General features: G+C 35.6%; 2 protein-coding genes across 2 annotated transcripts; one reads left to right on the forward strand and one right to left on the reverse strand.

The window, feature by feature from the left end:
• The first annotated feature begins 3,536 nt into the window (after positions 1-3,536).
• LOC125066256 (ligand-gated ion channel 4-like) lies at positions 3,537-7,229 on the forward strand. The gene is made up of 6 exons (XM_047674261.1): positions 3,537-3,626; positions 4,257-4,447; positions 5,545-5,862; positions 5,943-6,196; positions 6,447-6,654; positions 6,736-7,229. The coding sequence occupies exons 1-6, from the start codon at positions 3,575-3,577 to the stop codon at positions 6,844-6,846; spliced, it is 1,134 nt and encodes a 377-aa protein (XP_047530217.1). The 5' UTR covers positions 3,537-3,574; the 3' UTR covers positions 6,847-7,229.
• A 115-nt stretch (positions 7,230-7,344) lies between these two features.
• LOC125066347 (glutamate receptor ionotropic, kainate glr-3-like) lies at positions 7,345-13,086 on the reverse strand. The gene is made up of 10 exons (XM_047674397.1): positions 13,005-13,086; positions 11,626-11,786; positions 9,686-9,991; positions 9,495-9,610; positions 8,960-9,127; positions 8,509-8,738; positions 8,228-8,436; positions 8,026-8,148; positions 7,764-7,912; positions 7,345-7,664 (listed from the first exon to the last, which is right to left on the reverse strand). The coding sequence occupies exons 1-10, from the start codon at positions 13,084-13,086 to the stop codon at positions 7,424-7,426; spliced, it is 1,785 nt and encodes a 594-aa protein (XP_047530353.1). The 3' UTR covers positions 7,345-7,423.
• Between the last annotated feature and the right edge of the window lie 2,870 nt (positions 13,087-15,956).

Raw genomic sequence — 15,956 nt, forward strand, 5'->3', positions numbered from 1 at the left:
CATATGTTATCTTTTTATAAAAAAGTGAATAGTTTAATCAATAATTATAAATATTATAATTTCCATTTAATAATAAGTCAATATTTGTTTGTTTCTATCATATTTCAATTTTTTATCGGTCATATTTTTTTTATATGTTTATCCATGATTGCGAGTAAAATGTCAATTTTTTTGTACGATTTATGCAAAAATGTATGCTCTGCTGTTAAACTATTAATCAAAGACAATGAGATTTAGACATCGACAACTTTAGTACTTTTAAATAAGTAATTGTTATAATATGTCTTTTATTATTATATTTGGCTAGAAGTTATACCCACCCAGTCGGGTTGAGACCATCCCTGCCCCTCCCTGGTGGCATAAATATATTTATAATACCATCATAAATTATAATATATGATATTCCTAATATGTATTTGCTATGTAGATATACCGAAGAAAAAATATTTAATAGATATTAATAAAGCTTATATAAATTTATTATAGATAGGAAGACTGGCAAATAGTAATCTTGGAACTCACTTTCGAGGTTTGCGGTTGAAGATGCTATTAGTTATGAGATAAATAGAAGTCAAGTCTATTCTCACACTTCGATACAAAGCACACATTAATCAATATGTCATAGATGAGTACAACGAACAAACATTACATAAATACATAATGAAAGATTTTTTATTTTTATTCTCAGTTATGGGCGAAAGCTAACATGCGCTATGGGTCGGCCTTTTTATAACGTGAATACTAGCGGTTATTATACTGGCTATTATTGAACGTATTACACACAATGTGAATTAACAACGATTTTGTAACTTAAACGACCTCTCCGGTCATACCATGTATTCTTAATCTTATTAAATATCACCACAGATTATAGTAGACTTTGCAATTTCGATGACTTTACTGTGTAGCTTATTAAGCGATGGAGAAGTAAAAACATAGATAAAATGCAATTTTTTGTTAGCTCAGATATATTATGCACTACAAACAGTTCGTGATTAATATATCTTCATTTATAATTCAGAATTAGTCAATTCAGAATTAGTCAATTCAGAATTAAGCTATGTGACAGGAAACGAAAAACGCGACGGCATTGTCCGCACTGATTTCACTAATCGCTCCGTTGAAAACAAACTCACTAATCACCAGAGTAATTATGTTTTTTTTTTTTTATTATTATTATGACCAAAATCGGGTGTTTGTATGTAATGTGTGAAATAGTGTTTAAGTTAATGTACGATAGAAAACAGTAACAAATTTCGTTATATTATTATTAATACTACAAACGTATTAAGTGCATTTATTAATCATATGCTGGAATATTTTTTGTTTGTAGTTTATTTTAAATGTTTTTTTTTTGCTTACTGTATTGTACCTATTTCTAAATTCGTGTTGCAAGGTTTTATTTTATTAAAATCCATTCTATAAGTACGTATTATTAAAAAATGTTAAAACAATGATGTAAGCATGTTAATAAAGTTCCTTTTTGGTAATGTGTTTTTTTTTACTATATATAATAGCGTAACGTTATTGGCAATTATTGCGTTGTATGGATATGTGTTTGCAATTTTAGTATTCTTCAAACTATCTTATATTTATTAATACTCCAAAAACAAGGTTTTTCGTTGTATTAAAAACTTACAGCATATTGACTTAATGTTATATATTTAAGTAGTACTAATAGTAGCTAGACGAGAAAATGAGCTACCTGGTAGTAAGTAGTCCTTCTCTCAGAGACACTGTAAAGTTCTGTATGAAACAACGGGATCAAATCTAAATATAATTAGTGCCTATAATTACACAGCATCATTCTCCGGTACTAGAACAATTGATGAGTAATCGCCCAGGTCTACACAGAGATCTATACGAGAAACCCTTGTATATTCAAACAACTATATGGCCAATTCCAATGCAATAATTTAAAACGCATTAAGTCCATTCTTCTGTGCGGGCTATTGAAACATCTCCCCGTATTCCGCAGTCTTAAGTTTACTTGGTGGTAGGGCTTTGTGCAAGCCTGTCTGGATGGTACCTAACCAACCCACTCATCAGATATTCTACCGCCAAACAACGGTCCTCAGTATTGTTATGTTCCGGTTTGAAGGGTGAGTGAGACAGTGTAACTACAGGCACAAGGGACAAAACATCTTGGTTCCCAAGGTTAGTGGCGCATTGGCGATTTAAGGTACGGTTAATATTTCTTACAGCGCCGTTGTCTATGGGCGGCCAACATATACAATAAAAAAAAGTTTTGTAAATAATAATAACTCAATAAGAATTGATGAACACTTTCAAATCCTTTAAAAGATCATGTATTACTTATTTAATAACATTGTAGGTTAAAGAAAATAATGTAGCCTGAGCGTAATGGGTGATAATGGACGTTGACCTTTACTAAAGGATTGGAGAGATGATGATTTTTATTAAAATTATACGGTTTCGATGCGATTACTAATAGGGTTAGTACTCGGATAATATTTTTTTTTTAAATTGCAATAGATTATACCGAACTGAATTTTCATAATCTGTCAACGAACCAGTAACAATTATAGCGATACAATGTAAAAATACCCTGAGAATATTAGTCTGTCCTTGTGGCGCCGCGCCGGACGCAAGCACGATAGTGCGCCTACGCATCGGCGCTTACAGAAGTGCAATAACTGTGGCGTCAATGAAAAGGACACAATTTGTAAAACTGCCATGAGATATAATCACATGTATGTATCGTATCGTATATTAGGGTGATATTAAATCTATACATATAATAAAATTGGAGTGTCTGTTTGTAATATTAAAATAACCCATTTTTACTAAATGCATATGTATGTATACACGGTACATATACAAAAATAACATTTTTTACAATTTTTGTCTGTATGTCTGTCTGTCTGTTTGTTCCAGCTAATCTCGGGAACAGCTGAATCGATTTCGACGGGACTTTCACTGACAGATAGCGGATGTAATAAGGGGTAACTTAGTCTACTTTTATTTTAGAATTATATATAGAATAAAAATAAAATCACGCTACAATATCCAAATAACTTATATTCAAACAACGCGCACAAAGTCGCAGGCCCAGCTAGTATATAATATATATGAAGAAGGAGCGATACTTTTGCTAACGATTGTCCTCTCATATATTTTCTTTCTTCACAGCAACGCCTATGCTATTTTTCTTACGGCTGTTTATTCTTCGTCATGTTTAATGACAAAGTAAAAATATAAATATGTTGATTTTTATTGTGCAATTTTTTCCATATCTGGGCATTTTCTAAGGAATATTAGCGTTAGTTTAGTTCATGTAGATATTTACACCAGTTATATAGTATCAATACTTTATTGTTAATCTATCTATCGCAACACTTTATTAAAGTAGTTCATGATACGCTTCAAATCTTCTATTAAATTAAGCATACTATATAAGAATATTACTTTAATATCATTTTCTTGATCACTCGCGAAGTGTTTTCCTTGTATTTAAATTATAATTACTTTGTTTCAAAACAAAAAAATGTTGATTAGAACTGATTGGACGCATCCACGCGGAGCCCTTATTCCAAATGGTAGTCAGTGTAAAATGGCGTCCGGATCGGCAGCGTTGCTGATAGTACTTCACATCTTTATTATCGGTAAAAAATAATATACCCTATTCCATACTCTTGAAAAGGTTTTGCGCTCAGGTGTGTTTTGCTATCGTATCAGGTTTATCCCTTGTTAAACTAAAGCTATTAAACTTTCATTGATTCGTAACCATTTAAATTGTAAATACCTATAACTGAAATTGTTTGTGGGTGTTAGTATATTAGTGACTAGAATTATTATTATTGGGTTTTAAATCACTTTGTAAGATTATATTGGAACATATAAATCTTTGCTAGACCTAATTCATCAACTACTGTTTAAATAATAATACGGTAGCCCCGTTGTGGTGACGTCATTGATATGACAAAAATAATATTAACAGCTACTAATATTTATCAGAAATATCTGACGACAAATCAAATCAAATCAAAATATTATTTCGTTTCGAATCGTCATGTTGCAGTACTGAATTAAGTATAAAGCTACCACCGGTTCAGAAAGTAGATTCTACCGAGAAGAACCTGCAAGAAACTCTGTAGTTACTCTTTTCACCATTTTATAACCGACAATTGACAAACGTCAATTTTTAACGCGTAATATTTGAATGAAGTTTTCAGAAATTTTAGTAAACAATTTTCCCAGGTAAAATATTCTTTATTTTAATACTGATTTAATAGGCGCAAGAAGAGTAACGTGTTTGTGTGATAATGTGACGTCGATATCGACTCAAGTGGATCTACTGCTGGCGGAATACGACCGCGGTGCGTTTCTCGTCTCTCCCGTGCACGTAAAGGCCGCACTCGACGTACAACATGCCACCATTGACGAGAAGACCTCTACTGTCAGATTGTTAGCCGCACTGTATTTGGTACGTAATTAATATAAATTGAAACATTTACACTTCTATATACGGAACAATGATGATTGTTTTTTTTTTTGTTATAACAAAAGTAGGCGGAGGGGCAAATGGGACATCCGATAAGTCACCATCGCTTATAGACATTGGCGCTATATATAGAATATTCCCAATGTGGTACCAAACTTTGGAACTTAAATATTATGTCCCGTGTGCCCGTGGATCACTTTGAAGGATCAAACCGGAACACAACAATTTTTAGTATTCCTGTTTGGTAGAATAGCTGATTAGTGGGCAATATCTACCCAGACGGACGAAAAGCTAAGTACTAATCAGCTATGAAAAAAATTCGTAGCAAATATCTGGGTTAACATAACAGCAGGCCTTTGCCCAGTAATGGCACATTTATATACAGATTCAAGATTACAGTAATACGTGCATTGCGGCGTTTATCACTGACGTCACATAATATGAGTTTTTATATTTAATTCTAGATATAAGAATTTCTAATTGGGTAAAAATAAATACTTTGTTTGATTATATACGGAATGTTTTTTCAAAGTATTCTGAAAATCCAAAATTATCAGGAGCAGCTATAAGTAGTCAAAAATGTTCCCAGACCGATTTTGATAAAACATTATTTCTGTTTTGTGATAATTTGGCTAACCCATTCAGAAGATAATCCCGTCAAATAATAACTTATTCTAAAACGTTAAACAGCACTATTTTTGAGTTCCGGTTCGAAAAGTTTCAACCCGCACAACAGATACGATTACTTAGTTCCTACGGTTGGCTATGGTTACAGTTATATTTCTTACAGCGCCAGTATTTATTGGTCGGTGAGAACCACTGAAGGAACTTTCCTTATGTAGGACTATTATGTATTTACCAGTTTGCCTAAAGAAAGATATATTTATAAGCTTTATCGAATCTATCCATAAATAATAATTGTTCCGCATTAGTATGGTTAGGGTTAATTTGTCGAAGTGATATGAAACTTTAAATATATTCATAGAGAAATTTTACTTATAGCCGTACTACTTTTACTTACTTACTATTTTTAAATATTTATAATATTGTAATTTTAGAATTTTCTTTTATTTTTGCAGAGTTGGGAGGACAAACGTCTTTCTTGGAATGCGACTAGTTGGGGCTGTGGTAAAGCTTTAGTGTCAGTAGAACGCTTATGGCTACCTGACGTGGGCGTGCTTAGCGCGGCCACCGCTGGTGGCATCGGTGGCGACGTGGGGCTGCGGGCAAGACTCACCAGCGATGGACGCGTCTCTTGGGTTGTGCGTCTCGATCTCGTTTCTCCTCTCTCTCTTACTCTCGACGCCTGGCCCAGGGATGTGCATGAGATCATCTACAAATTTGGCTCCCGGTCGCATACTACTGATGAACTTAATTTAACGTCCAGTGATATGGAGGTTAGACATGGACATTATTTAATGATTTTACATTATATTTATTTGCATTATGAATAAATGATGATGTTATTATTGTTTAGCACGCGATGGTATTCGAATCAGGAACTTGGGAACTATTATCAGTGAGAAGTACAGATATGACATGGCAGCGATTGGACGTAGAACAGCAAGTGCTAGTGTGGAAACTGACTATGCGCAGGCGAGCGCCCGCACACGCACTTGCGACAATGGCAGTGTTGTACTCGTGTATAGTGCTGCTGGTAGCTGCTATGTTACTGCCACCTGCTTCGAGACCTGCGCTCTGTGCGACTGCAGCCCTTACCGCTGCCTTGTGGTTAGTCGATTGTAGAAACCGCTCTAGATAATTCAATTAAGTTTAAGTTTAAATACCTCAAGGTTTTCGTGTGCAGTTACTTTAGTAGCAGAAGCTTAGATGTAAATAGATCTTTTAAAATATTTCTTTGATTCCTTTATTTTATTTATTGCTAACTGAGATACGATAATAAGGTAGATAAGAAATCAAAGGCTCGCTAATCTTTAATTAAAATTAAATTGCTTAAAATTATATTTATATCATGGCACAGGTTGATCGCGGCGCTAGCGCGTCTGCCGGGTTCGACGTCGGCGCCGCGCGCTATGTCGCTGATGTGCGCGGCGTGCACGTGCAGCGCAGCGGCGGCGGCGGGCGCAGCATTGGTGCTACGCGTGGCGCGCTGCTCCGCACCTCCGCCGCACGCGTTACGCGTTCTCGTTACATCTACCTCCACCTTTTGCAAGCTCGGACCTCCAGAGGTAAAGTTTAATTTGACACCTTCGAACTTACGATTTTTCAAAGAAAATTATATGAACGATAGTCGTATCTTTATTTTCCAGGGCAGCAATGCGGAGTGGAGCGCGTGGGCAGCGGCGGCGCAGTTGCTGGACCATGTGCTGCTCGGTGCCATTCTACTTACTCTATTCGTCGTCGCGTGCTTTACGTTCTAACAACTTCAAGCTGCTTGAGACGGACGTAGCCCGTGTTATGGCTTTCAAAACTAGTTTTATAAGTGTTGCGTGTTTAGTTCAGTTTGAGATACAAAGAGGAGAGTACAGTTGGTTGAAGATATTTTTATGGTACCTATGAAACGTGGTAAAACCGCAACTTCGTACTCTCAATCATTGTTAGTCCCTGCAATATTTCGTAGCCAATTATTTTTAAGAAACAAGTATTTTATTAATAAGCTAAAGATTTAAATTTACAAATAATTAAGAATGAAAATGTTTTACTTACCTGTCTTTAAAAACAGAGTTGAAACGATTTTTAAAACAAATATTTATAAATGATTGTTTATTTTTTATGTGCCAGTCAAAAATATGTAGGATAAATAGTACTTATTCTCTATCTATTATGAAATATTTTATTCGTTACATAGAATCTAATAAAAAAAACGATATTTCTCTAAATTATCATGTTTTAATTAAGATCTATATCAAATTGTCCCTCTAAGATAAATCACTAACAAGCTATCAAACACAAGTGCATGCAAACGACGCAACAAAACGCGAGAATAATACGTCACTACTACGTAACACGAGTCAACGCTCTTGAGCGCTCAACGGCTCCTCGTCGGCGCAGTAGCTTCTCGAGCGGCAGCAGCGCAGCGGCGACCAGTGCTCCGGCGAGCAGCGCATGCGCAGCCGGAAGGATATCCACGAGTCCAACGCTCACGAAGCCACCGCGTCCCGCATCGCACTTTGGACGTGCGCACATCCACACGCGCCGGAAGCGATCCATCAAGCCAACCTCACGCTGCCACCGCAGTCTGAAAGTGCCGTCGACCGTCAATTTGATGCCTTTTTTACAAGTCAAGTACATAAGAATGCAAATGTAATCATAGTACTATAGTAACCACTAGTAATACCTAGCACCAAGCAGGTCCCTGTACCCTGAGTGTTTACGCACGGGCACTGCCACCATGGGCAGCGTGAACGCCTTGATCTCCTTTAAGCCGCACTTTTCACGTTCCGTGTACGTCTTGCTAATAATGTCGTAGCCCGAGCTCTGTTCCACCTGCATTTAACAACATTTTTGACAACACAATTTACAATGTTACCCAATAGCAATATTTAGTTTCGTCTAATAGAGATTTTCTTTTTCCCCATAAAATGAAAGTTTATTTAAACCTGAAATGCAAATAGACCCGAGCGCACACGCGCGATGCCGTCTACCACGCTTAAGTAGGCGCGCTCACCCAGTGGCAGCAGCTTCCGTCTATACAACACTTGTGTCGCCGGGTCCTTGCTCTCCTATTGAACATACAAAATGAATATTGCCATACATTCGCTGTCATGGATTGAATATTTATAATATTGAATATTGACTAACTGCAAAATAAACTCTTTTGTAAGTGGTCTCTTGTACACCGAGGTCCATGGGCGAGTGTGTGAGATCATCTATTGTGCGTAAGGCGTTGCTCGGCGCCTGCAGGATCGCTACTATCTTTGCTGAGTACGATGTAAACGCGAATAGCGATGCTAGGAGTGTGCAAAACATAAGCAGCCGGACGGACCACAGCTGTGGAGATAAATCTGAACCTACAAAAACGTAACAAATTTAAGGCTTAGATTACACACGATCAAGGTATTATACCTAAAGCGCGATCAGACCTTGCTGGCATATAGTGCCGATCGCGTACGTAAAGCTCTCCGTGACTGTAAGCCTGACTGCGGCGTGATCGGGCGTGCGACTCCACCGCGCCACGCTCCCGAACAGTGCTAGCAGTGCGCCCGCACCCGCGAACACTGCCGCTGACGCAGCCCACACCCCGCGGCTAAACGGCAGCGCGAACACATTCGACACCGCCGAGCGAGACGGCTGACGAAACAAAAAGGCGCCCCTGGAAACATTTACTTTGAGAATGTTATAATTTGTTAAAACATTTTGGTAATATGCTAAAAGTAATTATTAAGACGAGTTAATTCTAAGCTCATAGTAGTAGCCGTAATAGTAGGTAGAAGAAATTATCTTCTACGTCGCATTGGATAGTAATAACCAGAAATATGATGGTTTTGCTAAAAAATCGTTAGACAAAATAACTAAGTCTGTATCTAAACTTGCTTTAATTCCACGGTCTCAGCACAGTAGTGCAGAACTCGCCAGCGATCTGCGCGCATGAACATGGAGGTGACGCCGACTTCGAGCTCTCCGCGCTGCATACGCCCCACCAGACCGTTGAACGTGCCGTTACGCTCTTCGCCGTACAAGTCCACTTGTTTTAAATTAAACCTTTAATAAAAATATACTTATAAAACATTTTCATTGCTGGCCTAACATCCCGCTCCTCCATTACGTGTTGGTGGGCAAATGTTATCCGAAATAATTACTTAGGCTTGTCTTAGGGCTTGGAGGATGGATATCCATCTTGTTTTACATCATATATAACCACCACATATATTGAGAGCTGTCCGTGAGGATTTAATAGAGTTCTATGAGTTCATTAACTGTTGACGTATTTATAAGTTATTTAACAACCAGTCCATTACCAGGGTTAAAAAATATATATAAATATGTTATTACATAATTTTACGTTAAGTAAAATTTAATTAAAACATGGCGTCATCAGAAACTAATTTTATGAAAAACTGTTGCGAACCTGAAATGTAAATCTTCGCCGCACAGCATAAGTAACGGATACGTCAACTTCGGGAAGGTATCGATCTGTCGATTTGTTAAATCCGACCATCCTTTGAAATATTGAGGTTGGCTGATCTATTAGCAAAAAATATACTTAAGTGAAGGATTTTAGACTTTAAAAAACAAATAATAACGTCATAATGTATTTACTATAGTAGCCGAATTCAAATAAACGTTTTTTAAATCTTTTCTTCTTGTAACAGCCGTTGGTAACGTATGCCACATTTTTTGAAGCTCTTGTTGACTCTTTGGAACTCCAAGATTAGATACCACAAGCGGTTCTCCAAGTTTCACCCGGTACACATCCATCAACGCGTCTGCCGATGCCCATGTCAAGTCTGCATCGGGGAGGATGATAGTATTCTCTAAAACTTGCTCCACATTACTGACATTGTACGGCGAATCATCGATCAGGAGCCAGGAATGACGCAAATTGAATGCACGATTTTCAGATGCCTAGAAAAATAGTTAAATTATTATTTAAAAAAATTTTTTTTTTTGCTTCAATAAGGCACAGATTATTTCGCCAATGTCACGTGCGATGGAGAAGACACGATAAAGATTGATCGGTACGGTCGAAATTAAAGGCTCAATTTAATTTTAAAGGCATAATAGTAGTAGATAGATTAAAAACGCATAACATAAAAAAATAATAAATATTATGTATATGTGGAATGCAAAAAGTGGCTGAAATTCGTTTTACATATAGTGTCGCGGACTTTTATTATCAACTATTTCTGATTTTAAACTTGAATTGATTTATATTTCGACACGACCTCACGTGAAAGTATATGGGACACTCTAAATGCCCAAAGTTTGTAACAATACTAAAACAGTCAATTAAAGAAAAAATACAGAAATAGCTCCAATAGAGTAAAGCTGGAAACTTTAGACCCACGCTTTCTAGTCAAGAGAGGAGTCAGACAAGGAGACCCCTTACGGCCAAAATTTTTTATTTCAGTAATTTATTAAGTAGCTAAACTATATACTTAAGGTTTGCAGAGGACTAGGTTTTACTATCGGAGACGAGCTTACAAATACAATACAAGTAGGTTTAGAATTGAATATCACAAAGAACAGCTATGACTTATTTCACAAAATCTAAATTAACGGTTGAATAAGATAGAATATGTAGATCTTTATATATATTTGGGAAAACAAATTGAATCTGGCAGTGATAGCTATGAATTAGAAGTAAAAACAAGAGTCAATCATACATGGAATATATATTGGAGTTACAAGGAAATATTTAAAATCGAAATGCAGATCAGTTTAAAGAAAAAGGCCCCGAACTCTTGCCTTATTCCTTGCCAAACGTATGCGTATCAAACATAGAAATTCACCAACAAAATCAAAAATAAGAATGTAGTATGCTAAACAATAAGAAAATACAGTCTTCAAGATTCTAGAGGATACAAACAGATACTTTTGGAAAGGTCAAAATGGGAAGACGATATCAAAAAAATGCCGGTCCACAATGGCAAAAAATAGCCTAAAACCTAGAGAAATAGAAAGCTTTGGACCTGGTCTTGACCTGAGAGAGGTTCCAGGTGAATAGTCAATTAGTACCTACTTACTAAAAAACTTATTTAGTGTTCTTAAATTATATAGATATATATTATTTTCAGCAATTGCACCAAATTATCGATTTGCACAGCGCCGCACATGGAATATCTTATGCGGCACGTTTTTCTCAACGTGATCGATAATTATTATCACACTAACGTTAGCTATTTGGCACAAAATGTTTGCATGCATAATTGACATGCCTAAATCGACATAATGATGAAAAATAAATGAAAATTCTAATAGTAGGTATTTCCTGATAGTGGAGAATGCTCTATAAACAGACAAACGTGGCTAGAGAGTTTATTATCGATAATAATACATATTAAATTAAAATAGAGGCACAATTTTCAAGAGAGAGAGAGAGAGAGGGAGTGCTAGGGTGAAAAAGAAAGAGAGATAAAGAGACGGTGAAAGCAATCTCATAGTAGTAATAAACAAATATTAATTGATAATATAATTAAATGTAAATTCCCTATATGTAATATTTTCGCTAAGAATATCATAAGTTGATCTTGTCTCACTTTATCTAAAACGAGTGTTGCATTATCACAAAGGGTGTCGAGTAGCATTCCCTCTCTAAATGTGCGATAAGGAGGCAACTCCGGCAGCTGCTGGAAGTCCTGATAGATGCGCAACCTCACACCTGCCTCACGCCCAAACATCGCCAGTTTATTGACATTTTCTGTAATTAAAACGACAGCGGTATTTTAATGTTCTCTACATTTCTCAGAGAATTCACGATGTGAATCACGCCTTGGCGCAGATCTCGGTAGGAACTGTTCGCTGTTCCACAGCTGTAGTAATCATCGCATCTGGTTTACACTAAAATCTGCGCGTCAAAAATACTAAAACGGGGAAAAAGAACCAGCATGCATATAGAGAGATTTTAAAGTGGACTTTAAAGTTGAGTACTTTTACTTAGTGGTAGGGCCTTGTGTAGGCCCGTCAGGTAGGTACCATCCACTTATCAGATATTTTACTAAACAGCAATAGTTAGAATTTTTGTGTTCCATCTTGAAGAAAGAGTGAGCCAGGGTAACTAGAGGCAAAAAGGGGTTAACATATTAGCTTTCAAGCTTAGAGGCACATTGGCGATTGCTAATTACCATTGGGTGGCCCACTTGCCCTTCGGCCAAGATATATAAAAAAAATATCACATAATTATAAAAAAAGTCTAGATTTTTTTCCGACCTTCAGCGACAATAGTTTTTATAAAAAAATTAAGTTGTATTTAACTTTTACTATTTCTCCGTAATAAATATTATCAGAACTGAAAAGGAAAAAAGCAATGACTGCAACTTCGTCAGCCATATAAAATTTCAGTATATAATTGTTTGCTTAAGTTTTAAATTCAAAAATAGTTCAAATACATTATTAAAAATGCATATCATTTAGAAAGAAATAAAAAGAAGCAAATATAACTGAATTTCAGTATCAAATATGAACCAATTTTTTTATTTGGCTTAGTTCTATATTATATAATATTATCTAAGCTCTTAAGCCTGCCATTGTTTTCGTTTGTATCTCAACTCAGGCGTCTGCAGTCTCTTGTTTGCATTTTGTATACGATGTGTTGACTTCAAGTAAATTATACACAGCAAAGTGCATTGTCCTTTGAAAGATTTGATTACGTTTTACGATTAGTTTATACTTTAAAATATGACGGTTTAAGAACACCTGACAAATTTCCTATGTACCAGCTATTTTAGGAATTTAAAAAATTTAATATTTATGCAAATAATTATGGAAGTAATTACCTACAGTATCGGCTATAATAAGTTTGAGTGGCAGTAAGACCCAACGTTAAATTGAAATAACAGTTCATCCGATTTTTATTTGTCTTTTCCAAATATCGCAAGCAAAAGTATTATTACAGAAAAACATTTTATTTTATCCTTACCTGGCTTCCAACATAGGAAAGCAGTCAAAAATGTAAGATTTTTTGAAGCGAAGTAGGAAATTATGAATCTAAGGAAGTCCATTTTCGCGAAGACTTCAATTAGCATTAGAGACTTTGAAGACATATCACAGTATTTATTAGGGATATTTAAGGTGAAGTTGTTGAGCAAATTTTTATTTTTGACATTTGAAATTTTCCCAATTCCGCTTCCGTGATTAGAACCGTTGATGGCGATACTGAGCTTTTCCCAATCACTGTATGGGTCCACCAGTGCTCGGCTCTTAGCCCGTTCTTAAACAACTTAGTTTTAGATGTTGTCTCGGCATACATCCATGACTGATGATGTATGCTGATGACATAACGCTTGTTTATGATGAATGAAATTTTTACAATTCGTGGGTGTTATGGATGTAAAAAATCTATTTATTTATCCTTAAGCAATTATAAGGAAACAAACTACAAACATAATTATTATTCTAAAAATTGTAGGCATAGGCATAGTTTAAGGTAAACTCTATAGAGTTTAATCTGAATGATTTGTCAATTTATACCATCTTGACACCTACTGGCTTCCCTTGAAGTAGCTAATCCGAAGTTCCAGTTTGTGTTGTCAGATATTATAGATTCTAATAACTAATCAAATACAATAATATTAGACAATTTTAATACTTTTAAATGATTTGGCATATTCCTAACATTTGGCACATATTGAATAGATTAGCCCAATATTTAGATATTCTACCGCCACCAATACTCAGTATTGTTGTGTTCTGATTAGAAGGGTGAGTGAGCCAGTGTAACTACAGGCACAAGGGACATAACATCTTAGTTCCCAAGGAATGGTTAATATTTCCTACAGCGCATTTGTCTATGGGCAATGGTGACCACTTACCATCAGTATACAACTAGCATTAGCATTAGCAGCCCGGTAATGTCCCACTGCTGGGATAAAGGCCTCCTCTCCTTTGAGGAGAAGGTTTGGAGTATATTCCACCACGCTGCTCCAATGCGGGTTGGCGCATACAACTATTCTGATGAATTCTAAAAAATTGTTCTCAAATATATTGAATTTTAAAATAAAATAGTTTCATGTGCCTTAACTACGACCGGTTGTGATTAGAGCCAAATGTTTGTACAGCTATTACGTAGTGCATTATACGGTTCTGATGATTGCAAATCAAACATATTTACCACTCTACTTATGAAAATTGTCTAAAGTACTAATAATTACATACGACTTTGAGGTTCATATGACTTTTAATAATTTAGATTCAAACGAGGCTACGAATTGAAATATATCTGTATGTAATTCTATGAGCATATTGTTCAAGCATAAACCCAGATATACTTCTTTATATTGCTTTGTTGGAATTTATCATCTAAAATATGTTATATTGAAGTCATTAATTGAGTGCTTACAAGTGAATTTGATTTGTAAATTTAAAGTTTTTATGTCAAATTAGTACCGAAATACTTATAAAGTTTTTCTCCCGAGGTATTTCGCTTTTTCTTCATTTTCAAAGCTAGATACTTTATTTAGAATTGTACACTCAATTGTTTCGACTATTTTACGAGAATGCAATACGACACATAAGACTATATTTAGTATTCGTACTTTTACAATACTGCGTTCGTACCATCAGCTTTAACTCGAACACCATGCATGTACCTAGAAACGAAGTCTGTTCCTTAACGTGATGTAGTGTTTATGAGCATAATCCGGTTATTTATCGATAACATCCGTTTGTACCAAAGACTTAATTAGTCTCATTTCAATAACACAGATGGTACTACATATTTTTTTTAGCATTAGCAGCCTGTAAATTTTCCCACTGCTGGGCTAAAGCCTCCTCTCCCTTTGAGGAGAAGGTTTGGAGCATATTCCACCACGCTGCTCCAATGCGGGTTGGCGGAATACACATGAAGCAGAATTTCGTTGAAATTAGACACATGCAGGTTTCCTCACGATGTTTTCCTTCACCGTCGAGCACGAGATGAATTATAAACACAAATTAAGCACATAAAAATTCAGTGGTGCCTGCCTGGGTTTGAACCCGAAATCATCGGTTAAGATGCACGCGTTCTAGCCACTGGGCCATCTCGGCTCTCTACTACATATTATTAAAGTTTATTTCACTTTTCTAGCTTGTAAACCCAGTGTTTTTTTTTACTTGAAGTATATTGTAATGAGCCAATATAATGTCAGTACGAAGTGCAAAACAATTTTCAAAATAGGTTTGAAAATAGATTCCTGGAAATGAAGTGGCTCTAATTTTTATTTGGATATTTTTATTTCTGCCAAATAGTATATGAATAAACTAATGATGATATTTATAAACAAGTATTAATAATAATTGATTATAAAAACCCAAAGAACCGAAACAACAAAATATAAATGTTTTTAATTCTTTGTAGATCGGATTATATTTCTGCCGATTTTTTTTATATTTTTTTTTTATGGTATTGGTTGGCGGACGAGCATATGGGCCACCTGATGGTAAGTAGTCACCACCGCCCATAGACAAAGGCACTGTAAGAAATATTAACCATTCCTTACATCACCTATGCGCCACCAACCTTGGGAACTAAGATGTTAAGTCCCTTGTGCCTGTGATTACACTGGCTCATTCACCCTTCTAACCGGAATACAACAATACAGTATACTGTTATTTGGCGGTAGAATATCTGATCTAATATAATAAATATTCTAATCACTTGTGTTTTTATTCTCTAGGTAAATAATAGAATAATTATATTCTTGTTTGAAGTTACTACTTTGAATTTTCCTTCCCGGTAAATAACTATTAATACTTTTATTACGAAGTGATTTTTGTTTATAAAATATTGTTTTACACATAACATTTTTTTTTTCAGAAAGTACTAAACTTTTCGCAATAAATGAGATGACAAGTGAAGTCTGACAAATATGTACAAAGCCGAATTAAATAATCC

Source organism: Vanessa atalanta, chromosome 9 (genome assembly GCF_905147765.1).
Source record: "Vanessa atalanta chromosome 9, ilVanAtal1.2, whole genome shotgun sequence".
NCBI lineage: Eukaryota > Metazoa > Arthropoda > Insecta > Lepidoptera > Nymphalidae > Vanessa > Vanessa atalanta.